The 27,776-nt window shown below is 55.7% G+C and overlaps 6 protein-coding genes across 6 annotated transcripts; 3 read left to right on the top strand and 3 right to left on the bottom strand.

Annotated features, from left to right (window-relative positions):
* Positions 1-972: 972 nt before the first annotated feature.
* On the bottom strand, positions 973-7,314 carry CYME_CMB144C (similar to suppressor of Ty 6 Spt6; the record flags this gene model as incomplete). The annotated part of the gene is made up of 1 exon (XM_005535170.1): positions 973-7,314. One exon carries the CDS (start codon positions 7,312-7,314, stop codon positions 973-975), a length of 6,342 nt encoding a protein of 2,113 aa, XP_005535227.1.
* A 2,367-nt stretch (positions 7,315-9,681) lies between these two features.
* CYME_CMB143C (probable molybdenum cofactor biosynthesis protein Cnx1) lies at positions 9,682-11,178 on the top strand (the record flags this gene model as incomplete). The annotated part of the gene is made up of 1 exon (XM_005535169.1): positions 9,682-11,178. The coding sequence occupies one exon, from the start codon at positions 9,682-9,684 to the stop codon at positions 11,176-11,178; it is 1,497 nt and encodes a 498-aa protein (XP_005535226.1).
* A 1,015-nt stretch (positions 11,179-12,193) lies between these two features.
* CYME_CMB142C (similar to S2P metalloprotease) lies at positions 12,194-14,017 on the bottom strand (the record flags this gene model as incomplete). Its single annotated transcript, XM_005535168.1, has 1 exon — positions 12,194-14,017. The coding sequence occupies one exon, from the start codon at positions 14,015-14,017 to the stop codon at positions 12,194-12,196; it is 1,824 nt and encodes a 607-aa protein (XP_005535225.1).
* Positions 14,018-15,377: 1,360 nt separating this feature from the next.
* Positions 15,378-16,910, top strand: CYME_CMB141C (similar to peroxisomal biogenesis factor 3; the record flags this gene model as incomplete). The annotated part of the gene is made up of 1 exon (XM_005535167.1): positions 15,378-16,910. One exon carries the CDS (start codon positions 15,378-15,380, stop codon positions 16,908-16,910), a length of 1,533 nt encoding a protein of 510 aa, XP_005535224.1.
* A 155-nt stretch (positions 16,911-17,065) lies between these two features.
* On the bottom strand, positions 17,066-17,845 carry CYME_CMB140C (hypothetical protein; the record flags this gene model as incomplete). Its single annotated transcript, XM_005535166.1, has 1 exon — positions 17,066-17,845. One exon carries the CDS (start codon positions 17,843-17,845, stop codon positions 17,066-17,068), a length of 780 nt encoding a protein of 259 aa, XP_005535223.1.
* Positions 17,846-20,834: 2,989 nt separating this feature from the next.
* CYME_CMB139C (similar to signal peptidase) lies at positions 20,835-21,845 on the top strand (the record flags this gene model as incomplete). The annotated part of the gene is made up of 1 exon (XM_005535165.1): positions 20,835-21,845. The coding sequence occupies one exon, from the start codon at positions 20,835-20,837 to the stop codon at positions 21,843-21,845; it is 1,011 nt and encodes a 336-aa protein (XP_005535222.1).
* Between the last annotated feature and the right edge of the window lie 5,931 nt (positions 21,846-27,776).

Below are 27,776 nucleotides of genomic sequence, written 5' to 3'. Positions count from 1 at the left end.
TGCGATGCAAATGGATGGCGCTCGGTCCTCTGAGCGCACACCTCGTGTGTGAGGTACCCTGCCGCAATGAATTGGCGTTTCGTACATGAAAGGAGCATGTGTCAGTCAAACGGAATCCATGATTTAACGTGACATGTTCGGTGAATGATCCGTATGAATTTTTGCGGAAGTCGCCAAGGCACGACGTCGAGGCTTACGTGTCGCTTATTCGGCAATCTGTGTTGCCATGCATCCCCGTTGTCATTGAATACAAAGATCGGAAAGTTGAAGCACACATACTTTCGGCATTGTGCACACAAGGGGAAGCGTGGAAGCCAGGCCCCTATTCATTGCATCATGATACCTGTTACTTTACGAACCTTTTCTCCATGGCGTCGCTATTTCGCTTGATTCCGGAGAAGCAATAAATTCCAGTGACGGAGCGTCGAATGAGTCACTCCGAAATGGCGCCTGGATTGCCAGAAACGACATATGAAGCCGTTGGTCCCCGATATTGATGCACTTGCTGCGTCGCGATTGTACCTCGGAAGATAACTGGCAAATTATCGAAATACTGGAACACACCGAACAGTTCAGTGCTCCATTTGAATCTGAAACGGGTGTCGCTCATGCACGAGAACGTCGGACTGCAAGTACTTGCGCAAAAAGTTTCTATTCCTATGGTAAAAGCGATACACACATCCAAGGCCAGGATCCATACCATCGGCCTGGAACGTACCAATGCCATGCGCGTTGAGATATGCGTTGAAAGCTAGACGAATCCAAGGCTAGCATCCATAGCATAGTACACCAGGTTCCGGTTCGAGAGGCTCCCATGGATACAGTTCGCCCCGTGCTTCCACGCAATGCTATTGTGCTATGGAATCGATGCTCGCATCGCAGCTAGAATAAAAACCTATCTCACTGTACGCTTTGGATAAGCACCGGGGTAACCGCCTACGCCGAGCCCTGGAACCCGCTTTTCCACACTCCTTAACGCGGTGCATGCCGACCAGTGCCCGCTCCGGAACGCTCAAGGGCTCGCTGCGCGAGTTGCACCAAAGAACCCACAACAGGTACCCGTTGGTCGACACCAACTTGCGCCCCGTACGCAGCAGAGGCCTCGCTCTGGTAACGGTTTCCAGCCGATGCACCCACGGCAACTGCTCCTGCTCCCAGTGACGCCAGCACCGCATCTGAATCAGCCTCTGTCGCTTGTTGTCGCGGTGGTCCGGTTTGCGAACGCAACAAACGCTGCCAGTTGCGTTTGAACCAGCTGACCAAGTCATCAACTGACGAGAACACCTGATCACGAAGTCGGTAACCTGTTGGGGTGAGGGTAATGGGCTCGTACAGCACAGTCGCTCGACCCGGTAGATACGCAAACACCAAATGCGCTGGACGATGTCGACAAAACGCGAGTCGATAGGGGATGGTGCTGGGAGCTTTGGCCTTCTCTTGCCGTAGTAAGGCTTCCAGTGCCGTGGTAGCCGCCGCAGCGTTGTCGTGTTCACCAACAAGCATAAACTTGGGATGCTGCGTCGCTCTCCAGGCGAGCTGAACAATCGGTTCAATATAGCGTGCAAAAACCTCGTCCAAGTCGTCGAAGAGCTCCGCATCCAGACGCAGCTGCCACTGCTGTGTGACGTGCTCGCCACTACCAGCAGCAGCAGGAGCAGCACCAGCACTAGCACCAGTGGCGTTTCCGGCAACCGCACCGGAACCGGACCCCACAGACTCCACCACCAACAAGTCCAAGTGCACAATGGGCGCCTCGTCGTGGATTTTGAACGAAGCACATACCGCTTGGGCATCGCGGGAACAGGGACGATAATAGACGGTGCCAGGCGGCGCTTGGGCAAGCTCCTGCACCACCTGACGCCCACTAAGCGCACGGTACGCAGGATGGCGCAACAGGCCCGTGGGAAGCACACGTGATGCTCTTTGGGATAGCAGCGTCGAAGAGGACAAATGATTCGTAGCAGCAGCAGCAGCAGCAGCAGCACTCGATGTGTTAAAAGCGTCAACACCTGCAGTGCCTGCGGTGGTACCAGGAGGCGCGCTTCGCGACACCGACTCCAGCGGCACTCGACCCGGCAGGTGCGCCATTCGCTCCGCCAACCACGCAAGCTCGGCTGGTAACGGCTCCAGCGCCATGAGCTGCACCTGGAGCGCCTCTCCGTCCACAGCCTTAACGCGAAGCGGTAAGAGCGGCACTTGCCCCAGGGCAGCAACCGAGGGCGTTCCGAAGTAGCGCTCCTCCGCCCGTGCATGCACAGAAGCAGGCCACATGCTGCCCCATGTCGCTGCCTGGCGGACTTGTCGCCAGACTGCCGGCACTTGTGCTGCCTCCAGACGACCAGGAAGCCAGTCGCTGGCAACCGAGGCGGTTGCGGGAACCACACGACAACGCCAAGCGCTACCGCGCTCTACAGGACGTCCGTCAAAGGCGTGCACCCGCGTTCCATAGCCAAACAGGCACTCATCCAGGTCGGTGCAGGCATAGAAGAGCGCTTTGCCTTGTAACGAGGAGCGCGTCCGACGCCAATCCGCAAATGGTCGGTAAAACTCATTCGCAATCAGGAATAGAATGTGCCGCTTACGACCGTGTCCAGCCTGTTCCAGGTGCGCTGCGTAGCCGGGCAAGTCGAGCTCCTCGATCGCTTCGGGATGCTCCAACAAATGCAACACCAACACCGCTGCAGGCGTCGACGCTAAACGCTCTGCATTCCAGTACCGTGGATCGTGCTCCCGCAACGACTCCACAACGATCTTCATCGCCAGCGGTTCGTCTACCGGGTGGATGCGGGTCTCGTCTAGTGGTCGCCAGGTCGACACATCGACGCTGGAAGCACGTCGTCTCCACTGGGCAAGTCGTTCACGTGCATACGCTGCCGCCGAAGCACCCTGAAGTGTCGTCGACGCTTCGCCTGTGGCGCCTGGACCGCCGCTAGTCGTCCCGTGGATCCCGCTCGAAACCCTCAGATACGCTATGAGCGAGTCGAGCACCCGCCGAGTCGCTGCCTTGCTGCGCAATACTGCCTGACGTGACGGGACGCTTGGGGGTCGTGTGGCGCCCCTGGAAAACTGGTTTCGCAGCGTCTGGATGAAAAGGGATGCTTTGCGAACCCCAAGGCCGGGCGCAAACGCCATCAGAGGTTGCAGATGACGATAGCGCAACAAGAGGTTCAGGTCGAGGCCCAGTGAGGCGACCGCATGACGCAGTGCTCGTTCCACGACCAGCAGACGATCACTGGGCGAGGTCACCATGCCATCGAGGCCAAGGTCCAGTTGTGTATGCAGACTCGGGTCCGTGACTTGCTGCCAGCTTGTAGCGTCATGGCCTGCAGCGTCCGCCGTAGCCGTGGTATCACCAGTTTCATCCGTACGGCGGGTAGAATCCAGCATCTGTTGTTGTTGTTGTTGTTGTTGTTGTTGTTGTTGGTGTTGCGGACGACAGCGCACAGTGAGGCGCAGCAATGCACCCAGGGATGCCTCTGTTGCAATCGCTGCATACACCGCCAGCGGTTCCTGACAGAGTCGCGCTACACCAACAGCCCGTCGCAAGGGCAGACCGTCGCACTCGGGAGGCACCATGCCTCCGAGTGAAGCGCTCAGAGTCTTCGTTTTCGCGTACAGGCGAGCAGCATCATCGTCGATACGCAGCACATGCGGCTGACGCCCAACCGCCTGCTCACGCCTGCTACCGAGACGCTGCTCTATTCCGCGTATCCATTCGTAGAGCCAGAGACTTGCCGCATTCACGCCAATAGGACTCCCAGAAGCGACCCCAATAGCGACACATTGCCGGTGCGGATGACGCTGGAGGAAGCGTTCCAGTCGCGAGCGCACCTGCGGCGGCATCTCCAACGCTGAAGCGCCCGCGGCAGCAGCAGCAGCAGCAGCAGCAGCAGCAGCGCCACCACTTTTTGCCTGTTGCGCTGCAACCAGTTGCCCTAAGAGCCGCTCGTCGCCGGGCAGCCAGCCATGGCAACCCAGACGCAGCGTGTCCAGCACTTGGCCGTAGGCATCGAGGGCAACACCAAAGATCCAACGAGAGCGTGTCGTCGGGTACTCGGACTCGTCGGAGACTACAAACGCGAGCACACCACCAGCAGCGGTACCAGAGAGGACACCGAACGCACCAGGTTCATGTGCGTTTGTCGATGCACTGCTGGGACTCGCGCCACCGATGACGAGTTGCTGTTCCAGGGCGCTGACTGCCGCGAGCGCACAAGCACCTCGCGCTTCCTCGCGTAGACACTCGAGCAGTTCCGCGAGCAGCGGCGGTAGCAACCATACCCGCAGCAGTTGCTCGGTGAGCATCTGCCGGCGTGCAGCATTCCAGACTTGTGCCGACTCGTACAACTTGTCGCTGAGGAGCGCGCGTTCCAGGATGGACTCGAGCTCCGCTTCATCAGGCGCCGCTAGCGAGCATTCCATGTGCTCCACCAGGCCAAGGCGTTCAGCGTAAATGAAACGAGCCATTTCTGCTGGGTCCAGGGCTGCAACCGGTAGCGCTTCCACTGAACAGTACGGACGCAAAGGATCCAGTATATCGAGGTCTTGGAGGGCACGCGCACTCGGTTTCACGGTGAGGTGCGCCTTTTCGCGCAGACGCGTCCGGGTAAAGTGCCGAAGGCGCGGGTGTGCCGCATAAAGCGCCCCAGCTACCTGACGAACGTAGCGCAGATACCGTTCGATACCGACGGCAGCAGTGCTCTCGGTAACATCAGTAGATCGAAGCAGTTCTTCGAGCGACGGCTTGTTTGGATGATCAGCAGGTTCGGTGATGAGACTGCCACCCGAGAGCACGTTGGAGGCCAAATCGGCAGCCTTGATGCCATAGAGCGCCTCTACATCGAGCTGGTGTGCAACAACCCAGGATATCGCCACATGAAGCGCATCACGACGCGACGGAGTGCGACCAGCCCTGCGACGACCAGGGGCTTGCGGGTGCACCTGTCGAGGCTGCAGTGTTCCCGGTTGTTCCGCTGAAGTCGCTATCTCAGCGTTGGTACGCTGCAAATCGCTACGACTGTTGCTGCTACTGCTGTTGCTGTTCTTCGCGCGTGCTCGCGGCTGCATGGCCTCGGCATTCCCAATTGTTGGCGTTAGGGTCTCGGTCGAGTGCACAGGTGCCGCATCCCGGTGCTCTTCGTCGTCTGACGCGTGTCGCAAAGCAGCTGCAGCGGTTGCTTGCTGCAACTGATCCATTGCGTCGTCGGAGACGGTACCAGCAGCTTCGGAATCAAGGCCGACTTCAGGGTGGATGCTGCCGTTTGCCGCTTCCGCCGCAGCTGCAGCTGCGGTGCGGTGCTCCTGTCGCTGGTAGGCGTCGGTGCTGGGCGCCAGCAGAGTTTCTGCTGCCACCTGACGCAGCGACTCGGGACTTGCAGCCTCTTCACGACCTGCTGACGCTGATGCCGATCCATTCTTGTCCCCGTGAGCTAGCTCCCGACGCAGTCGCGCGTATTTTTCCACATCCTGGAGCATCTCACGGCGGAATGCTGCCGTAGCCAGCTGCAAAAGCTCCTCTTCACCCTGTTCCTCATAAACGTCCATAAGGCGGCGCTTCTGCTGAAGGAACTGGAAATAGTATCGGTCCCAGTCGAGGACTCGCCAGAGGCGTGTCCAGTCGCCCACGAAATGTGTCGGACTCTCCAGCACTGGAGCTTGTTGCTCGCCAGTGCCTCGCTCGAGCGGAGGCAGAAGATCGGGTTCCAGGTAATCTCGTCGATACATGGCGATAAAGGCGATGTCCAGGTGCTCCAGATGCAGGAAGCGCAGCAAATGCGCGACCTGATCCACGAGCGATGACTCTGGAGCCGCCTGTCTACTCGACCGAAGCAGGTCCACGAGTCCGTTGGTGACGATCCACTCTGCCTCGTAACGAATATCGCTCTCGTCCATGAGCTCGCGAGGGAGTGGATTCCCCGCTTGATCCCGCCCGCAGTGATAGAGTTGGGTGTACTCCGGCAAATCCAGTGCACGAATCGCATCATCCTGAGGCGTTGCATACATTTCCGCGAGCAGCTCTGTCTGCTCGACGGAGAGGCTCTCGTGTCCGGCGCTCTTGGAGGCTTCCGCACCCGTCGATGCATCCTCCTCCGCTGACGACGGCTCTGGTACTGCCCACGACTCCAGCGACAAGACGTTCTCAATATCGCGTGGATCATTGACGCCGATTCTCTGGAGCCATTTGCGAATCTGCTCGGGATCATCGTGATAGAGAAGCGGCTCTCCGCGGTAGTTCTCAAGTGAATCGGCATCACCGAAGAGCTCTCGCAGCAGTGCTGCAGCGTAAGGATCCAGTTCGCTGGACAGGCGCCCGCCTCGGAGTGAGGCTTGCAAAGCAGCTCTCGCTCGTTCACGGGCGAGGCGGCGGCGACGTTGCCCAGCTGCCCCATCACCATAGTCAATGAAGTCGGCTAAATCATCCTCATCATCGTCGCTGCCGATTTCTTCTTCCTCTATTTCAGAGTTTTGGTCGATCGACGCCTCATCTGCGAGATTCTGATCATCGGTGCCGCCGATGCCGGCACCCAGGCCTGAAGCACCCACCGTGGCATTCGCTGCTTGATGAGGACTAGCAGGCAACGACGCTTGCTTTTCTCCGACAGACGTGAACTTTTGAGCGTCCACAGCGCCTGCAGCTCTATCGGCTTCGTCTCTGTCGCCAATCATGCCAAACGGTGCTACGGAGGTCGTATCAGGGGAAGCCTCGATCTTGTCGTTTTCGTCATCGTCGTTCTCAGAGGTCATCTCCAGGTCTGCGGCCTGGCGAAGTCGTCGACGCCGGCGAGACCGACGACCTCCTGGATGCAACTGTCGCTCTGGAATCACAACACCGGCTTCACGCAGGAGTTCGATATCACCCTCGGCGAGTTCTGGACTCGAACGCGTACGTTTGCGGCGACGAGCCCATTCATCGGTCACGTCTGCATCTGTTGCATGTGGCAATGTGTCTGAAACAAGTCCGCGCTCGCTGGCCGGTGAAGCGTTTCCCAGTATGCTTTCGTCCGACGTGGTTGCGACACGCTGGAGCGTTGTAGGCTCAGCGGCTGCTGGTCGTGGACCTTCGTCATCTTTGTCAACCTGGAGCACTGGGTCACGGGATTCCCCTTCGAAATCCGGGTCGTCCATGATTCGGGGCGCCCGTTTGTGCAGCGCTTGTAGGGCACTCTGTTCCTGCACTAGATGGGATAGCGGATCAGCTTCCGCAGGAACCACCGCCCCGCTCACTGGTGCTCCCTCTCGTTCGTCGTTGTGATCTTGGGTCGCTCTAGCGGCAGCGGATACCTCGCTGCTGTTTGTGTGTTCAACGGGCTCCATAGCGGTGCTCTCGGGGTCACTTGGAATAGAGTCGGCGAGCAGGCGTCTCTAAAAACGCAGCCACAGAAGCCGCGTTCTCTCTGGTTCACGAAACGCTCCTTCGAGCCGCCGTGTGCCGTGAAGAGACCCCTGGGCAGCGAGTCTTGTGACAGCGTGCAAGAAACTTGACCTCCGATGCGCTTGTTGACGATTCCTAAGCACAACTAGGCACCAGCCGCCGTACACCCACCCGTCAACAATGGTAGGTCTCGGAGTTTCTAAAGTCGTACGACACACCGGCTTATTCGGACTCCAAGACAAATATATGCACAGTACCTGTTCGAGACCAGACCTAAACTAGCGCCGGAGGTCTCCTGGTCCCACAGACTCCACCCGAACGCGAACGACGACTCGATAGCTATCCAAGCCTAAGCGGAATAGCGGACTAGGTGTGCTCGCTTCGAGCAGCTACGGATCCTGTTCTTCGAGCTGCGGCTCGCTTGCACGCTGTCTTCAAAGCGAAGCCTTTCGAAGGGTTCCGCGGGAACCCGAGTATGTTCAATGTGCACCTAGTCAATGTTATGAGCGTACCCGACAAGTACGATAGCGGAAAGAAAGCAGGTGCGAAACGCGCTTGGTAACGTCACTGAACGGAACGCCGCTCAAAGCGCTGCAGTGCAGCGTACGGCACCAGGGATAGAAAGTCGGGTAGCGTTGTTGCTCTAGTTGTTGTTGTTGTTGTCTCCTGCACGCTTTTGGATCGGCGGAAAGGAGTTAAGCTATAGTGTCCGCTGTGCCGGTAGATCGTTGAGCCTGAACAGACCTGGAGTTTTCCTGATTCGATGGAATCCATAGAACTCGGTTCATATCTTGCGTCCTGTATTCTCCGGGATACTTGAGTCCAAGCGCGCTTATGACACTTGTAGAATAAAAGTGGGACGGGCGCACACCTAGCGAACTCGAGTGTACATAGTGAAGTTTGCAGCTTTTACCAGCTGGTGCTCGTGGTAGCCTTTGCGATCTTTTTTCTGCGACTGCTTTCTTCGGAGCTCTCGTACCTCCGGCTTGAATCTCGTGGGTGTCTCCTGTCTCTTCAGTTCGGTTTGCATCACTTGGAGGACGTTGATGGCAGGCTTCATGACACCATGTCGTCGCCTCTGGCTGTTGTCCGCGCATAGCATGATCAGGAGGGCTATGAGCGAATGCATTCTCGACTTTTCTTGCCATGTTCATTCTCTTTGTTTACAGCATCGGAGCGCCCTTGATAGCGCCGACTATTTGCTATGGTGCGGTATCTCCTTAGGAGTGCACCATAACGCACCATGACTACCTATTTTTCCTCGTCTGAAGACCGCTCCTGGAGCATAAACGCTTGGTGTATCGCTCGGTTCATCTACTCGATCGGTTCACCGGGCTATCGTGAATGCCCTCCACCGTTTCATGGTCCAGTGCCGTGCACAGGAATCGCGGGCTTCTGCGGGGCAAAGTCCACGGTGAGTACATTGGCTGCCGAACACGCAGATATCCGCACTTCTAGGCTATTGAAGATATATCGAATGCGATGCTGTCCATGACGAGACGAGTACTGGAAGCAAAATCCATGCTGGAGAGCAAGTCGAGAAACTTCGATCCGTTCACGATCCCTTCACGCAAAGCAGTCACAACCTTTGCGCTGAAAGAGCTTGCTGCTAGGATTCAGGTCCAAATCTAGGACCTCCGTCTACGCAAACCGAAGAGTCGGAGTCTCTGGTAGCGAACCTCTAACGCGGTACCATGCAGCTGTCGAGTCTTGTTCTGTTTCCGCCTACAAAGATATGGTGATTTGGCTTGGTTACGAAACTCATTTTTTGGCGTGCAAAGTACGGGAAGCGTTTCGCAAGAGCTTGCCATCAAGTCGCCGAAGGATGCTGTCGAGTATTTCTCCTCGGCATTTCAGTAGCACCAAACACTGTACCCAGGCGTTGCCTTGCACCAGAACGATCGAAGTTTGAAGAATCCGGGATTTGAACGTTCCATACGTAAGGAGGCGAGAAGCATAGAAGCCTGCCCCTATGCATTGGACAGCGATTCCATGCACGTTAGGAATCCTTGTTCGAGCGCTTCACGAACTGTCTTGATACCGTTGATTGTACGAATGTCAGTATCCAAGAGTCTAAACAGCAGCTCCCAAAAGACAATCCAGAATCCTAAAACGACGTACGCATCCACAATAATTCTTGACTCCTCCACGTCGAATGTCAAGACGGTACGCATGAGAAAATTCCCCCGACATCACAAGGCACACTTAGGGTAGTTCGTTCAGTGTTCCGTTTTCACGCGACACCTGTGAGGCGTCGCCGGCGACCTGCAACCGCACAGCACGTGCCCACGGCATTTTCTTGGACTTGTATGCAACGCCTCTTCCAGATGCAAGATCGACGGCAGGGTCAGTCACCGTACCCCATGGTATCGATGGAGGAGGCCTGGAGAACTGTCCAAGAAGTGGCACTTGCCTTGGCGGAACGACTGCAGCAAGCTGGACCCGTTCTCGCAAACTGGGATGATGCCGCACTGCAGTCGGGAACGGCAGTTTTGGCGGACGCTATCACCGCTCCCTGGCCGGTACCACGCTTTGATATGGCACTAAAGGACGGATACGCTGTCCGTAGTCAAGACTTGCTTTCGAGCCGAACACTGCGCTGTATAGGTTGTCAGGTGGCTGGGCAGGTAACACCAAAGGTCGACGGCCTCGCTGCGGGCACCTGCAGGTACATCACCACGGGAGCTCCGCTACCACCAGGGGCAGACGCTGTCGTTCCTGTCGAGCAGGTGCAGGTGCTTGAGAACGAGACATCAGGAAGCGCCCCGAAAAGCTCAGACGAACCGTTTGAGTCTTTCCATATTCTGGTTGCATCCGGTTACAGCGTTCCAGCCGGCTCCGAGGTGCGCCACCAAGGCGACGACGTCGCTTTCGGTCAAGTCGTGCTAGAACGAGGTCAACAACTGGGTGCTGTTGAACGCAGTGTTCTCTGTAGCTTTGGCGTTCAACGATCGATACCGCTGCAACGAGTTCCGCGAGTTGCCGTGCTCTCTACTGGCAGCGAACTTTGCGACCCGTCGGCGTCACCATCCTCGCTCACCGCTGGAAGCGTCTACGACTCGAATCGTCCGTTGCTACTGGGTCTATTACGGCGCTACTTACCACCATCGCATATCATTGATGCCGGTATCGCTTCTGACGAAGAAGTCGCTGACAATCTCGCGGCACTTTTGACGAATGCACAGCAGGATGTACTCATTATCAGCGGCGGTGTGAGCATGGGCCTCAGTGATGTCGTGAAACCGCTCCTGGCTCAGCATGGACGCATTCATTTTGGTCGATTGCGGATGAAACCGGGCAAACCGATGACCTTTGCAAGTAATCTTTGTTCAACGAAGCGGCCCTGGCTCGCGTTCGCGCTCCCCGGTAACCCAGTGAGTAGCAGCGTCTGTTTCGCACTTCTTGTCGTCCCAGCAATTCAACTGCTGAAAGGTGTCTCCATAGAACGAGCCTATCCGCGCTGCATCATCGGTCGTCTAGCGCATGTCGTGGTACCTGATGCGGAGCGCCCCGAGTTTCAACGAGCGCACCTGCTTGCACCGACGTGTCTGGGGAGCTTTTGTCGGAGCAGCGCAACAAGCGAATCCTTCAGCTGCTTTGCACGAATGACGGAGGTATCTCTGACGTCCGCCTTGGATTCGAAACAGGCCGAGTCCTATCTGCCACTGTTCTCCATAACCGGAAATCAATCAAGTACTCGACTACAGAGCGTTGTTCACGCCGATGTGTTGGTGTATGTGCCACCGGGAACTGAGCCGCTACCCGCAGGCACACTCGTGCATGCTGTTCTGCTGGATGCGAACTGAATGCCTCTGAGGGTGCACTTTGAACGGCTGCGTGAACAAGGCATCATATGCAGGCGCATGAGGAAGCACGCTTTTCGAGGCGTCATACACCAACGCCGAGAAGCGCGCTATTCAGGTGCAGCCCGAATACATTGACGCGTATGCGGGTTGGAAGCGACCGGTCCCCTGAATACGAAGCCAGGTTGAAGTGCTTGCTCAAAGCGATAAGCGTACATCGTAGGCGTGGTGTCGATGACGAAAACGAGTCTCCATTACGTCCATGCTGGCAGCATGAACAGAACCCTGCAAATGACGTACGTGCCGACCGGTTCACATGCAACTGTTGCAGGCTACCAAAGTCGCACATTGCGTGACCTTGTGCGAGGAAACGCAGTCGTAAAGCAAAAAAAAGCATGCACGTCCAACGTTTAGCAAAGAGGTTGTTAGAGGATCCTGTGAAAATCGAAGGACGCATCTCACGACGCATTCTCGCATCCGCATAATTACCAAAGCAAAGGTCTTTATTCGATACACAAGCGGTGCACCTTGTGATCAGCGCATAGACAAAATGTCTCTAGCGACGCTTGGTCGGCGTCGCTTGCATAGCTATTCGCCTGCAAGCGACACCTGCATCGCCAGTACTTGGATCACGAACTGGATGCCTAACCGGAGGCCTTCGTCGTCGTCGTCGTCGTCATTGTCTAGACTTGTAGATGCACGTTCGCCGCTCAGCGGTCATCTTCTGGTTTCTCGGTACCAGTAATGGAGATGTCAACATGCGCGGACTGCGCGCTGTTCTAGTAGAGCCTATGCAGCACCCAGGAACGGAGAGGAACGAAATAAGTTGCGTCTAGACTCTCGAACGAAAGATCGATGTCTACTGGAAAACAAGGATGCGTCCAGATTCAAAAAACCTACGCCTTCCTAGGGAAACGCACACTGCCTCTGGCGGTACCAGCATACGTCATCCGTCTCTAAGTGAAAAGACAAGTTCTGTCTCCTGTGAACATCAAAGCGTATCCACGGAAACAAGCACTTAACCTGCGCCAATAGGCAAGTGCTGCGTGAGCACTGCCACAAGTCCGAGCGCCACCAGCAGCAGCGTGTGACCGACTAGCACCACTCGGGTAAATAGCCGCAGCGTGCGAATGAGCCGCACCCGCTCCGGACTGAGTTTTCGAATCCATGCCTCCACCACGAGTCGCAGCAGATGCGCACCATCGAGCCCCAAAGCCGGTATAATATTCAGCAGGCCTAGTCCAAGCGAGACAAGAAACAAATACGCTAGCAACGTTTCCGCGGTATGCAGCAAACTGTGACCCATAAACGGCCGTGGTGACTGCTGGACGTCGTCGCTGAAGCGCATCTCTTGCGTAATACGCTCGGGGGTCTCATCAAACCACATCAAACGGGACGCTGCTGCTGGTAACGTGTCCATCGACATGAGCCGCGCAACTTGACCGCCAGTGAGCAGCGAGCTTGCTGTGCTTTCACTAAGCCGTCGGCGGGGCGCTTCAAAGACCATACAATGCCATTGCTTGCCAGCGGCAGTTACCGAGTCATGGATACGCGTCTCCGGCAGTTTGTCGCTTTCGATAACGCAAGCGCATCGACCAGAGGTAACTTCACAACGCGTCACAACTGGTGCGGATACATGTCGCAAGCAAATGTAACCAGCGGGAGCCTCCAGTTCACCATCGATGGCAATCAAGAGACTCTCGGGCTCAGTGATTGCTCTCCAGGGAGAATCCGGATGAATCCAGGCCGCAACAGCACCTTCGTGACGATCGGAGGCCACGTAACCGCTGAAGCGCCCCACGAGCGGCAACACGTTCAGCATGCCGAGCGATATCATGGCTACCAGCAGACTCTGCACACAACCAGCAGCGTAGATGCGCAGCTGCTGACGCAGACTCAGACGGTGAAGCGTGCGCGACTCCAACCGGATATACGCACCAGGGAAACAGGCTATAACAAATAGACCCAGGTGTGTGAGCGCCACATCCTCCAGGGAAGCAGCAACCGCGTGACCCAGTTCATGGGCGATTACTGCCAGTCCAATCGCCAGAATTAGCAAGCCCATATCCAGCAGTTGTCCAGCACCGTTCGTGTACCAGTACTTGCTCGATGGGTGGCTTGCCGGTGCTGTGGATCCCCCGCGATACGCACGCTCACCGGGCCGTGCTGCGGGTAACGCAAGCGGAGCCTCTGCGAAATGCTCCGCTCCGGAATCCTCGACTGGCTTGCTATTGGCAAATGGAGACAGTGCGACCGCTTTCGCGGTACCAAAATGAACCTTCACACCACCACGCTCACGCATTTTACCGGGAGCGGCATCTCCGGGATGCATCCTCGAAGGAGCGCGGGGAATTCTCGGATTCGGGCTCGCTTCCTCGAGCGACGTAGACATTTTGATTGCCACGGCTTTTCTGTCGTCTAGAGGCGCATAGGCGCGATTCACACTACGCGATACCAGGCACGCAGAGCGCAGGTGCACCTGTTGCAACAACTGGGATAGGACCCAGACGATCCACACCAAGCCGATCAGCAAGGTCAGATACGCACCAATTTCGAAGCTCCATCGCAACATCCGTTCGACTCGTCGGCGAAAACGAGCTGGTCGTTGCCTCGGAGCATTTCTCTGGTTCCTCTCGATTGCAGGCTGCAGTATTGCTCTATCTGGATTGGGAGCGGCGAAAGCGTGTTGGTATATGAACACGCCTAGCGCCCAGGTTATGTGGTGTTGGCTCAACCATCGGGAGAATCGACGACGGGTCAACACATCCACACTCTTGCCCAGAAGGAATATAGTGACCCACGCACGACAGGTAAAGGCAAGTAGTGGCCCGGAGTGCTCCATAGCGACAATGGTGCTGTGCAGATAGCGTGCCGGTGAGCGTTGTGATACGAGACGCAGATGCTTTGAAGCTGGTCCAGGGCATACAGCGCGTTGTTGGCAGGAAAGTGGTCGCCAGTGAGTGCTTCCAGTCGCACAGTTACAAAGTCTCGATTTGAAAAGCGCTGCTCGGGCCCAAAGAGTTTGAGATATATCCAGTGGGGACACGCAGCGCGCTCGTTTCCCGTAAAGACGGTGGCGGTCTCTATGGAAAGCTGCTGTGTCGCAAAGGTAGCGCGTGAAACACAAGGCACCCCCAGAGCGGCAGTGAAGCAGCAGTGATAGCGTAGTAGTAGTAGTAGTAGCGGAGAAATAGTAGTTGTAGCAGTGATGTACAGGGCGGCGTTCGTTGCTGTTCAGTGCTCCGTTTCTGCTCCGAGCGAAACAGGTAGCGTTGGCTGCCTCCGCTCCGCCGGTAGGGACTGCAAGTTCTTCACACAGACCTATAAAGTTGCTTGTTGGCTAGAGCGTGCTTTCCATTCGACAAGATGAACTGCAAGTAGCTGTTATGGAAAGACACCAAAGCAAACGTCCCGGTGGTGTGACGACTCCCTCCGCAGCAGCTGCCGCGCTTGGACGCCCTGCTCAACAACGCCTCGATGCGACTTTTCCAGGGAAAACGACTTGACGTTCTCTTGCCCTCGCTCTCTCTCTCTGTGTGTGTGTGTGTGTTTGCTTCTTGTTGACTGCAGTCCATTGAAATCCCAGACACGTGCTTGTAGTGTCGACCAAGAGTGTTCGGGGCTGCTTTTTGAAGCCCGTTACCCTACTGGGACCGCTCTGGCTTCGCACTGCGCCTAGAAAGGCCGAGGACCTGTGAGGCGTCTGGGACCAGCCGTCTGCAGCTGTTCGTGAGCTGCCCAGGGCTCGCGGGATCGACGCTGTACGCACAACGAACGCAGTGGAAACGGGGGTACGTATCAGGTTGTAGCCGGTCGAGGTACTTGGGTAACAACTTCCAGAAGCGGAACTGGTGATTCGAGCTCCAGTTCCAAAGACTTGGGCGCTATTCTGCGGAAAGGGTTGCGGCTCACCGCTGGACACAGAAGACGCGGTCCTTAGACTAGTTCGAGCAGCAGCAGCAGCAGCAGCAGCTTTTCTTGCAGGTCGCTGGCAAAAACGGAATAAGCGTCGCAGTAGAGCGTTTCGAGCTGTCTGCGCTTTTCAGTCGCGAGACACCCGAAGACCAGCACGTCACAACGGGTACACGCCAACCCAGGCAGCTTTTTTTCTTCAGGGGTTGCCCCCTGAAAGCTCGTTTGCTGCGCAACCAAGTAATTTCAGAGACGTAGAGCTTCCTCTTTCCTACTGGGTAGCTACTTCTATGCGACGAGCGCGTCGTTGGACCTACTACCTCACGGGAGCGGTGGCCGTTGCCGGTCTAGGGTATCTCGCATGGCGGCCGTTACGCCGCTGGCTCACGAAGAAGGAGGCGGAGTGGAAGCTCTGGTCGGCTTGGAGCGGTGTGACGTCTCCGCAGACGCACTCACTGGGTACGATTGTGCAGAGCGGTGCCGCGGGAGACCCCAGCGGAACCCCAACAAGCGACGAAGAAGCATCATCCGCTGTCGTTTCTGCGTTCCAAGTGTTCCGCCAGCAGTATGAGACAAACAAACGGACCATGACAGCGACTATTGTATCCTTAGGCGGATTACTACAACAGCGTTTGGAACGTTTCTTTGATACCGCAGGTATCATTCGCAAGCTCCGTGCTCATACCGAGGATACGAGTTGCAACGACCGGCCTTCAGAGGATCCGACAACGGGGCATTCGACGCAGCTGCTTTGGAAGCAACTCACGGTGCTCTCGCTTACCCGTGTTCTGGCTTCTGCTTATGTTTACTGCCTTTTACAGGCCCTTGTGTGCGTGCAAGTCAACTTACTTGGTCGGTATCTGAGTTTGGCGGCGGCGCTGGCGAACAGCGAACGCTACGAACGCCGCGAACGCCGTTCCAGTGTTCAGCACTCACTTCCTACCGAGAAGGAGCTACTCACAGAACTCCTGGCTTTACCTGGAGCGAACCTAGAACAGCCAATGCGGCAGGTACAGAGGGCGTACCTGCGCCTCGCACGCAAACTCGGCGACGTGGAGTTTCTCGAAACGCTCATCACAGAGAACATCATGCGCAGGGTGCAGCATGAACTGGAGGAGCGGCGCTGGGATCTACAGACGCCGCTGCAGATCCACGATTTGGCTAGCCTATGGGAGAGCGCTCATCGGTGTTTATGCAGACGCGAGGCCGACTCCCAAGCGCCCTCGCATCCGGGAACAGACGGGGAAGCGCATGCGGAAAAAGCTTCGGGGTCAGCGAGCCATGCGTCCATGAGTTACCACTTGGAAACGTCTGTTTCACCGAATGGACTCTGGATGGCGTCCGTACTCGAACATTTGATTCAGGCGACGCGTCAGAGCCTGTTCGAGCAGTTGCACGCTGATCAGCTGTTGACGGGGCCCCCGCGCGGCGACGTCGAGGCGCATGGTGCCGGCCCCAGAACACAGCATACGCTTCGGGGTACGGCGGCGCAGCAGGCAGCGCTGCAGCTCAACGCTCTTCTGGACGAGACCCTGGATGTCATCGATAGTATGGATTTCGCTGAATTTGCAGAGGCCATCTTTGATGCAGTTTGGCGGCAAATGCTTGCCGACCTCGAGCAGACGCGGGCTTCGCGCGACCCTAACCCGTCGCTGGCGTTGCTTCAGTGGCTACCCAAATGCGCCGCTACGAGCCGCCAAGTCTTTGTAGATGAAAACTATCAGCACGTTGCTCGAAACCAGCCGGTGTGTGAGCGGTTTGCCGCGCTGGTGTTCCTCTCCGGGGAGAAAGAGGGCGACGCACCTGGTCCAGCTGCCACGTGAAATGTGTGATTGCTGCATGCAACAAACGGCTGACGCATGTCGAGTACGGATGCGTCCAGCCGCTGACTGCTCTCATGGACGTCGTGAATCCCCCGGGTTCAGACACAACGCCATGGGGAGACGTTTGTGTCTCTGACGACGGCAGTGCCTAAACTTCAATATTCTCGTCGTTGGCTCGCATAGAGCATGCTGCCAGCGGCTACCACTGTGCAAACAATTGTTGCGTTCTGGTATGGTGCACCTTGAATGGTTCCCAGGGTGACGTAAACCAAGGCTATCGCAGTGAAAGCTGTTGCGAGACAGAGATTTCTTAGGTGTGCAGAGTTCAGGATGAAACGCGGAACTGCTCGTAACAGTGCAAGGGGATGATTCTGCTCCTGGATGAGCGCACGAACGTGCTCTTTCTCGGTCTCGAAGCGGCTGAGCTCGCGCTCCATCCTTAGCCACGCACTCGTAGCCGCAGCGCTTCGACGTTCGATGAGTTCCCTCAGCGCCGCCCTGGTGTTCTCTGTCAGCTGTTGGGCCAGCGTGAACTCGGATAGGTTAGCGTCTGCATCGGTTTGTTGCCAAATACGACCGAGCGACTGCGCTCCGCGGCTTCCGAGTTCCCGCAGTGTCTCCCGCGGCAGCGCCTCGTTCTGATTGCGTTCTTCCGTTCCCGCTGAACGCTCCACGAGTTGCCGCAATATCTCAGCAGCCAGCGCTGTGTCGGGATCCAGTGCGTCTTGCCCGGTCCATCCAGGGTTGTCGCGCTCCGCTGTGCTCATTCGTAACTTGGCTGGAGGTACGCACCTACGCGCTGTGCGAGCGCTCCGAGACCCCGCTGCACCAGCTTGGCGGCGAGGCAAGTGCGAAACTCCACGCGACTGCAACTGACAGGGTGACGGCAGCACGAATCCCAAGCGTTGAATTGGCAAGCTTTGAACTGGTAGCATACCTGAAAAGTAGGTAGTCGTAAAAGGCTCACACAGAGTCTCCGGATAAGTGCCGCGAGCTGCCGGCGTCCATTAACCCAACGGGGAAGCGCAGGCGCTTTTGCGCAGGCGCGGGGCGAACGCACCTCCCTGCGGGGTGTTTTCTCCGTTTACGTCCTCCATCGCATAGCATGAAGAGGGCAGATGAAGACGGTCTCCCCTTGAGATGCATTTCGTAGTGTCTGATCGAGCATGAGATGCTCTGAGAAGCCTCGAAGATAGTTTCACTTCGAAGAAGTCGGGCAGAAGTGATCCCGAACTCTCGCGTTGATTCTTGACGGACGCCTGTGGTGTTCGTGCGGATGAGGCGATGCAACGCTGGATTCTTCGTATTGTATGGATGTCGCGCCTAGAAAATTCTGGTCGTCGACACGCCTCGCACTTCCGGATCCTCGAGCACCGCCAAGCGTGGTGCCGTAGCGCTGGCTCCGCTGATGTCACCAGGTATGCAGAGGAAGCTGCGAAAACGTGTATTCACCTGGGATAGAGGGAAGATATGCGTGCCCCAGGAATCACCGGGTGATACTCGCTGTTCACGAATGTTAACGTATTTGAGGTATAGGAACGATGTGCTGCAACAGGCAGCGTTGGGCGATGCGCGCTGGTTTTGAACGCGTGCTCGCCGCGGCAACCGGGAGCCTGACGCTCCGACGCATCCGACTGTAGCTTTGCACTCGACTGCGCTTGATCGTCTATTTCTACGCTGCGATGAACAGTGGGCGAGCACGAAAGCGGATGCAAAAGTGCAAGCCAAGGACGTCATCTGTGACTGAGCATCGCATACGCGAAACGCATGGGTATCCTATCCAGCGCCGAACCTGGAGATGTGTTGTACAGGAGTTCGTTGCAGAAGCATGGAGCTTCGGAGCGTCCGCGAATCCATAATGTACGACGAAATGTCCGCATGTCATGGAACAGATAAGTTTTTATGTGGAATTCCTCGCCCTTGTCTTACAGGATCCTAGTGCTGTGTTACGCAGCGCTGGAAACGGCGGCGGCGCGCGTTAGACGCATGGCGATCGAACTTCCACCATTGTCGGAATAAAATGGAAGATGCCCCTTTGCCATGAGTATGCACAGTAAAGTTTGGGGCTCTTGCCGCTGTCATGAGCACGAGCTTTTTGCGGGCGATTTCCTTCCAATTGACACCTTTTCTCCGAGCTCATCTCATGGATTAAAAGCGTCTGCGTCTCTAGCCTCTCGAGCTCCGTTGTTAGCGGTCGAAGGATGTTTGATAGACGTTGACTTCACGATTTAGATGCCTCCGATTCTTGTCGACGCATATGATTCACAGGGGTGTGTTGAAATCGACGATTCGCTTGCCAATTTCACCCTCTTTGAAGACAGCCTCAGTGAGCCCATAGTTCCGCTGACATTTGAATGTATTCAGGTGTTCATGCATGTCCAAGAAACCTCCGCTACTCAAGGCTACCAAGTTATGCGTAATTGTTCGCTTCCCTGCTCGTTATATGAGCGTTACGGGTACAGAGGGCTCACTTGAGTGCTCTCGCTCTATTTGCGACGGGGGGCGTACCCATCCATCAGAGACCTGCGATGAATGGTCCCGCTGGCGAGTCCTTTTCCATTGCACGAGCGAGCGCACGCTGTTCCATTCGATACAGAGGTGTTGCGAATTGCGAATTTGTTTATCATGGGACAAGTACTGGACGGAAAATCCAACCTGCAAAACAAGGCGAGAAAATTCGATCTGTCTAGGATCCCTTGATGTAAAGCTGTGACGCATGCTCCATCGGAAGTGAGCGCTACCATAACTCGACTCAGAGTCCAAGCTAAGTTTCCATACAAACATAGTATTCGGGAGCCTCTGGATGCCTACTTCGTGAAAGGCATCGTGCGTCTTTGAACTGCAGTCTCGCCGATCGCCATCAGGAAATGAATCCTTGACATTCGAACGGAATCGATTATTGGTAGTGACAAGAACGGTGAGCTTTTCGACATGAGCTTCTGTGCAAGTCGCCTAGGCACCATATCGAGATGTGTCCTTCGTCAGTCCATTGGTGCGAATGGCTGCACTGAACCGTAACCCTCAAACATAAAGAATGAGCACTTGAGGCAAGTCTGATCTGAGCGCGCGACACGTAAGAATAGAGAAGCGTAGGCATTCGCGCGTCAGCGTTGGATCGTGAACGATGTGATTTTACAACCCCGTGATCTAGGTTGTCGGGAGTCATCTTGATTCCGGCTACGTCACGAAATGCTGTACCAAACCCTAGGTTGAGACAGCCCCAAAATACGACCGGATTCCTGAAACGTTCCGCGAACCCTGAAGCCCTCATGACTTGCCCTCAAGTCCCAATGGATTCCTTTTACAAAAATGATCTAAAAAATCGAATGATATGAATAGAGCAAGCAGATGATGCTCCGCGAGGGAAGCCTAAACCTGCATTCAACGCAGTCTCGTACCTACGGGACCTCGCACAATACCATGAACGCAGCAAACACTGCAGGAGCAGAAGCCTAAACCTGCTTTCAACGCAGTCGCGTACCTACGGGACCTCACACAATACCATGAACGCAGCAAACACTGCAGGAGCAGAAGCCTAAACCTGCTTTCAACGCAGTCGCGTACCTACGGGACCTCGCACAATACCATGAACGCAGCAAACACTGAAGGAGCAGAAGCCTAAACCTGCTTTCAACGCAGTCGCGTACCTACGGGACCTCGCACAATACCATGAACGCAGCAAACACAGCAGGAGCACCTGCAGGTATATCGCACGGCACCCAGGTGTGCGCTGGAGAAGCGCGCCGGCGACTATCACGCCGGCGCGCCCTGACAGGCGCGTGATGCAACGATCTCCACACACACACACCCAACGTTCTTTAGCTTGCGTTTGTGTTTGTGTCAAACGTTGCACAAGCGCTTTGTGAAGCGTACGTGGTCAGTTGAGCTTGAGGGAAAACGGGTGCTTGCCAGCCAAATACGTGTATGGACAGGTACAATTCACGACAACTTTGTGCGTTCAGCACTTGCTCGGGGGCGTTCGTGCTGCGGCCCCGGGCAGCGCGGAGCGTTTCAAAGTGTTTATCACTTCGCTGGCGAGCGTCTCGGGCTGGGTCGCGTTTCCGACCTTGCTTGGCCCGCATCTCGCGCAACGATGAGCGGCAGAACACCGCAGCGGTGCCTGGTGAAGTGAACGGGAAGCCAGAGAGCCTACCTGACGTCGCCTGGGGGACAAGCTCGATAGAGCAGCGCATGCTCACCGAGCAAGCGACTGAGGAGCTCGTTGAGAAAGTCCGCGAACGATGGTCGACTAGTGAGGAGTCGGACGATACGTCTCCAGCGCCAGCAGCGACGTCAGCGACACAAAAAATCCCTGTTGTGCAGCAGTGGCAAGTCTGGTGGCAGCGCTTGTGGCGCGACGACAAGTTTGCGGACGTGCGCGTGTTTACGGCCTCGTTTTTAGCAGCTGTGTTCATTCGCGCTTTCGTCGTAGAGCCACGCTACATTCCATCGCTCTCCATGTATCCGACGTTTGATGTGGGCGATCAGCTGCTTGTGGACAAGGTCACCTTGAAACTCGGTCGTCATATCCAACGAGGCGACGTTGTGGTCTTTTACCCGCCGCCGGCACTCATTGAGGCCAGCAAAGAGACCGCAAAAGCACTGAACGCTGCGGGAGAGACAGGTGCGCACCAGTATGGTGCTAGAGATGCGATGATTAAACGTGTGGTTGCTCTGGGTGGTGATGTTGTCGAGATTCGCGACGGGCGACTCTATGTCAACGGAGAGGCGCAGATCGAGACCTACATTGCCGAAAGTCCGGATTATCAATGGGGTCCCGTCCAGGTCCCTGACGGCTATCTGGTCGTATTGGGCGATAATCGGAGCAACTCGCTGGATTCGCATGTTTGGGGTTTCCTCCCCGAGCGTAACGTCATCGGACGTGCCGTATTTCGTTACTGGCCGCTGACTCGGGTGGGCACGATCGAGCACTAGGTAACTCTTGACGACAGATTCCAGTCAAGGTCTATGTCGCTGATAAGGGTCAAGCAGCGTGGCAAGAGGTGCAGTCTTCAAGTGATGATTGGCTTTGACTGCTTCGGGTTCGGTGCGCCCAAGCAACTGTTGCACTCGAATCGGTGGGGATTTTCGGCTCTGTACCAGCGACCGTTGCTTTTCACTTGTGGACCGTGACTCTTGAGTAACAATTGCCTCGTAAGCAAGCCGATCAGGGGAACGCGAGCGTCGCACAAGGCCAGAGATGCACTGGATCCAAACTACCCCTTGCTCAGGACGACGGAATGATTCTATATCGTTTCTGAGCTGAGTGACTATCTAGTTCTAAATACGCCAATTAAATGAAAGTTTTTGTTTCGGTGGAAGCTAGGGAAGGTGAGTAAGCGTTTCACCGACAGTGGTGCATGTGTGGATGGTTTATGGGTCAGCGCATCGATACGCTGCTGACGTTGCTGGCCGAGGCGGCACTGGTTTGAAGCAGCTGTCTCATGAAGAGACTGCTGCTTCAAAGCCAAGGTATCAATCCTCGTGACGAATACGTATCCATCGAGACAATGCATTGCTAGTGTTCCAAGGCGGGTCTACCAGCACGATGACCCCTGTGAATGTCGACGCGATGGAGCGCTCTTTGCGCGAAGAGGCGTGTCGATCGCGAACCTCTCCCCGATATCCACAGCTGCGTTGCTCATTTGCTGCTTATTGTGGAGCAATGCTTCGAATCGATGCACGATGCTATGCCCCAGCCGCATCTAGATCGATCACGTCTGCGGCAAGGTGCTTGTGTTGAAGTGTCTCCGAAAACCCGTCGAGTTCCGTGCGATCGCTCTCACGAAACTTTTCAAAGACAACGTTTCCACGTGCACTGGCCATGAAGACCGGCACTCGAGATAACTGCAAGATCGGAAGCTTCCATCATGCGCCTTAAGCCGAATTGCCCGTGATCGCTCTGCACCTAGCGAGACAGCATGCTGCATCTGCGAAAGTAACGCAGAATACCTGGAACGCTTTGGAAGCAACGCACCCTTCGGAACGCTTGAACGATGCGAGGCACCACAATCCAGATAGTATTTTGGATGCTGGCGGGTATCGACGTTGATTTTATCGCCCCGTGTCATAAAGCGGCTGCCTTCGAGAAGCGTAGGTCTATGCGTAGAGTCACAGCATCATGCTGTCCAGAAGTGAGCTCCCTAATGATACTCACATTTGCTTGCTCATCAACAGAAACGTCGCATCATGGGCAAATACGAACGTTCATGAATTGCCCTGAAAACTCGTTCCCATTGTATGTACCTAAATACGGAGTTCCAGCCTTATTCGGGTGCTGACTCCTACCATGCCCGTACGTAGCTCCGCCCAGAATCCAATACCCTCGCATTTGACAACAGGTTCCGTCACGGGACGTCGTCCGTGTCCAAGCACACTGCCCATGCGGAGTACGAAACGATTCCCTAGAAGTTCGTTCGACGCCGTGCCGCTAAACGCTCCGAACGCACGAGATTACTCCGTTTGCTGATCGCAACGTTGCGGTATTGGTAGAGGAAATGCTTGCGCGTTCTCTTACTGGTGACAATACACCATAGCAAGCCTATCATCTTTGATTCGCTCGCTATCTATCGTTCGGTCAGCTTAGCCCGCCAGTCATCTCGCGCTTCGGATACTGTGTCGCTCGATTCCTCCCTCATAGTTTTCGTGGTGCAGCACTGCTCGTGATGCGTGTATGTCGACAAGAATGCATCCATAAAAATCGTACAGCATCGATCCCTGCAGTCGTTGTACTCTCTCGTCAGAGGGGGAGCAGGAGTGCAAGCATTGCATGCCGCAGCACATCCAGCGCCATAGGATACCACCAAATGACGCGCCTTCCGCGTGATTTCCTCTCATAACTCATTGAAAAGGGAAGTGAATGCACACTACTTGCCCCCATACAACCGATAGCGTTGGCGACCCAGTACGATCCCATATCCCCCTGCCAGAGGTCGTGGCCCTGAGCCATACGGGTGCTCACGGCCAATCTCCATGAAGCGAATAAAGCATCGCTATATGCTCGATACGTTGCAACGAGCATCGACATGGGTCCAGACGCCGACTCTTCTCATCTGGGTGTCCCTGCCGGTGTCGAAGATGCCCGAATCTCGATCAAGCGGAACTCTGGAAAAGCTAAGAAGCGTCATCGGCTTTCCTCATGAGGTCGTCGGCTCCGTTCTCTTGATTCGGAGGTACGGCGATGGCCAGGGTATTTTCAGGCAGGGGACTCGCGCCCTCCACGACGGCATTATCTTCCTCTGCGTTGAACGCATGAAAACGAGTCTCGTCACTCGACTGACGATTAGGATTCATAAAGCGAATGCACATTCCCATGCCATCCGTCGCCATCGCCTCTGTAACCACCGTTTCCGTTCATCGATCCGAATGAGGGAAAGCGTTGAACGAGCGCCTCGAATGATCTGGGCGAAGTTGTTCCAACGTATCATCCTGGCGTACGCAGTGCAACCGGAGCTCACTGAACTCGCTCTACAAGACACGAAACAAGTGTCTCCGGGAAATGCAAGCGGCCTCGAGGCGAGTTACCGGGACCGTATCGCATGCCCCGCGAGAACAAGATGCAATGCTCGAACAACTGAAGTTACGCTGACGTGCTATGGAGGGCTCTGCTCATGACTCCATCGTCACGCGAGATGCAAGCAAGGTAGGTATCGTGTCTCAAGCATCCTTTCGATACGACATCTGCCGGTCCGAGTTCCAGAGCAACACCATCAGCTTGCACGAGCTGAGCCGACGCTGCCTCTCGTCTAGACGGTGCTTGCAAAAACTCGCCTCCATTTCGAATGGTATCGGTAGCACCAGCTTGTCATTTGCCGCCGGCGACATCGAGAGGAAGCACTGCATCTCTCCGGACTCGTTTGGTCCCGGCAGCGTGAGGCTACAGCGCCTCCAGGGAGCGCCTCATGAAGCGCTAGAGAATGACCTGCATGCGGTTGCAGTTTTTGAGGGTTGTTCCATCGTTATCGGCATCTGTGGTGTAGATGTTCAGGTCACCGGGTTCGTGTCGCAAAGCGTCAAGCAGCGGTCAGAAACATGTGTACGAACCTCTGATCCTACGATGAGACTGGCTTGCGTCTCCGGTGCCGAGTCTCAGATGTGTTGTCGCACGAAGGTTTCATCGAAAGACTCCGTAGGAATATGGACAGCTGGCTGCCCTGCATCTGGAACGGGTAGGAACACCGGCTCCTCGATGTCCACCAAGGCGAGGGAGGCTTGACGAAGCCCCTTCGTTTAGGGAGCTATGGTTCCCCTGATAGCGTCCTGCACGTCGCTTTCTGGCAGGTTCTCCGCGTTCGCGTGCTCTTGTAGCGAAGCCTTGATAACCAATACAGACCGCCCTTTCCGATCCGACTCTCGATCGTTTCAGTCGCTGCCCGTCCTCTTTTGGAGAGGAGTCTTTCTCTCGCTGGCCTGGTGGTTTCGTCTCGTTTTCGTTGACTGCGACGGCTCGCAAGGATATGCTTGGGACGCTCTGCCATCCTCGTATGCCCTTGGAGTTCGGACGGACCTGGTGGGCAGCAAAACTGAAGCTCGTCTTTTACTTGTACGATTCTATTATTCCTTAGGTGCCGCTCCGTCACCAGGTCTATTGCCAGGGCGTCTGGCGACTGCAGCGCGCCTGACCGCTTCCTCCCGCACACGAGCAGAGAGGGAGCGCAGTAGTTGGCGGCTGATGAAGGCCGAAAGCAACTTGTCGACGAACTGGGGTGTCACGGATGCGAACGACTCGCCTCTTCAACCCGGAGCGTAACCCTGGCGTTCGACGGCAGAGAAGCCACTGTCGACCGGACCGAAGTAAAGAGCGCTGGCTGGCGTCACGGGCAGCTCAACGTCAACCGCTGGTGCGTCCTCCTCGACACCTGGTGAGTGATGGAAAGCGACTTTATGCAACATCAGGACATGTGAATACGGGGAGCAGACTCCTCGAGGAAAGCCCCGACGACGAAGCATGAGGCATTGAACGACAGGGCCCGCTTGGCGAGTTGTAGGCGACCTCACGACTGACTCGCTGCTGGGGCTCATGTTGATACGATACTCGCTTGTTTCTGCGCTGTAGCCAGGCGTTTGCCACTCCTGGACGACGCACATCTCGTGCAGGAGTGCGGGTCCTCCCGAACAGACGCTGAAGGCGTTAGACGATCCCCCGCGCCCCCTTTCTATCATATGGTATGCGTCCGCGAGGAAGTACCAATGCAACAGTGGGGTATTCACCGTGCAGCGGTCTCCGGTTCGAGCGTGCGTTCTCCTTTGTCTGTTCGCGTATCGTTGTCAGCGTTCGGATCGTTGGTATGCGGGCCTGAGATTCTGCGGCTTCTTTAGACGTATTTCTTTGAAAACGTCTTGACTGGCGAGGATTGACAAGGACCCGATGTTTAGACAACGTTCTAGGAGTTCATTTCCAGGTGCACAACGTTCAGAGCACGGACGACGAGAAATACCGCTCATCCACTTGCTGTCAGTAGAATAACTGACTCGTACAATGAATTCTGTTTTCCGCCAGCTGACACAGACTGTCATAAAACATTTCTGCGACCTATCCCCGATCGACACCAACCAATCCCTGTGTTGTACGCCTGCGAGAGACACATACGCACACAACAGGATCTTTCTGGTACAGGTGTTCCCGAGCCACTGCTCTGAACCAAAAAAAAGTCAACGGACCGGCCCTTGACAACGGTCAGCATCGTTGCACCCACCTTGCGAGGTCTGGTTCGTGTTTCGTGGAAGTTGTGGTTTTAGATCGGCCTGGTGGTCAGGTCCCTGGAAACCAACAACAATGCCGCACCCATGTTGTCCCTGTTTCTTCTCTTCGATCCTAGAAGATGAAAAATGCCGACCAATCATGGCACGAGTTTTTCGCCCAATTGATCGCAGCAGCCGCAATGCGACACCCCCCATCCCCAGCGCAAAGAACTAGCTTGTTAAGATTTGCTGGTAAACGCCCACGTTATTCCCTAAAACTCGACACATCAAGGTTGCGCCTCGTCTAAACCTCCAATGCGTACTTTTTGCGATCGAGGATTTGAAGAGCTGTCAGGTGCAAGGCATCATCAATGCTTGCTCCCTTCCTAATATGATACCTTTCAAGCTAGATTTCCAGAAGCTGGAATAGATGGAACGGATGCGAACGAGTACCTCAATGCAATTGTCGCAAAATGCCGTGAACAACATGACCTGAGGGCGTGGCGGTCGCCTTTGCATGCCATTGATCAACTCCTTGCACATTGTATTTGGTACACGCTCTGATCTTTAGCACTGGGACCCAGCACGTATCCCGATCTTTTTGCTGGATAGCCTTCGCAGAGCGCAGATGCAGAATCCAGCTCCTGTGTACCAGCGTGTCTACCTGCCTACCTGCCCGCGTGGATGCGAACAAACGCGTACACATGCATCCATGCCTGCTGCCTTACCTGCTTTCATGCGTCGCGGACTTGGAACTGGACATAGACCTGCCTGCACATTTGAATCTTTGCACGCATGACTAGCGACATAGAGCTGGAGCAATGAGGCGACATTTAGAAAAGACAGTACGAACATACGGGACCGAATGCAAGCCGGCAACGCTTCTCTGCGCTCGACCACACCCTGTGGTCCATGATTTCGTAAGATTTCGCAGACGAAACGCTCTTTTTCAGGTCGTCGCAGAGAGATACAAGAGTGCCAGCTTACGATTCCGATGATGCAACAAAAGAAACCTGCAAGGCAGTGATTCCCCAGTGCAACTTCCCATAATCCATGGCCTGTCTCGTGAAAGCGTTTTCGATAGTCTTCATACGGGATAATCCGCTTCTAATACAATATCTAGGGCTCGAGTACATCCCAGAGAGCGACCTCTGCAGCGGGCACTTCCCAGCGCAACGAAAATCC

Source organism: Cyanidioschyzon merolae, chromosome 2, assembly GCF_000091205.1.
Source record: "Cyanidioschyzon merolae strain 10D DNA, chromosome 2, complete genome".
Lineage (NCBI taxonomy): Eukaryota > Rhodophyta > Bangiophyceae > Cyanidiales > Cyanidiaceae > Cyanidioschyzon > Cyanidioschyzon merolae.
Note: the sequence above shows the minus strand (reverse complement) of the source record. Positions and strands in the feature narration are given on the sequence as shown.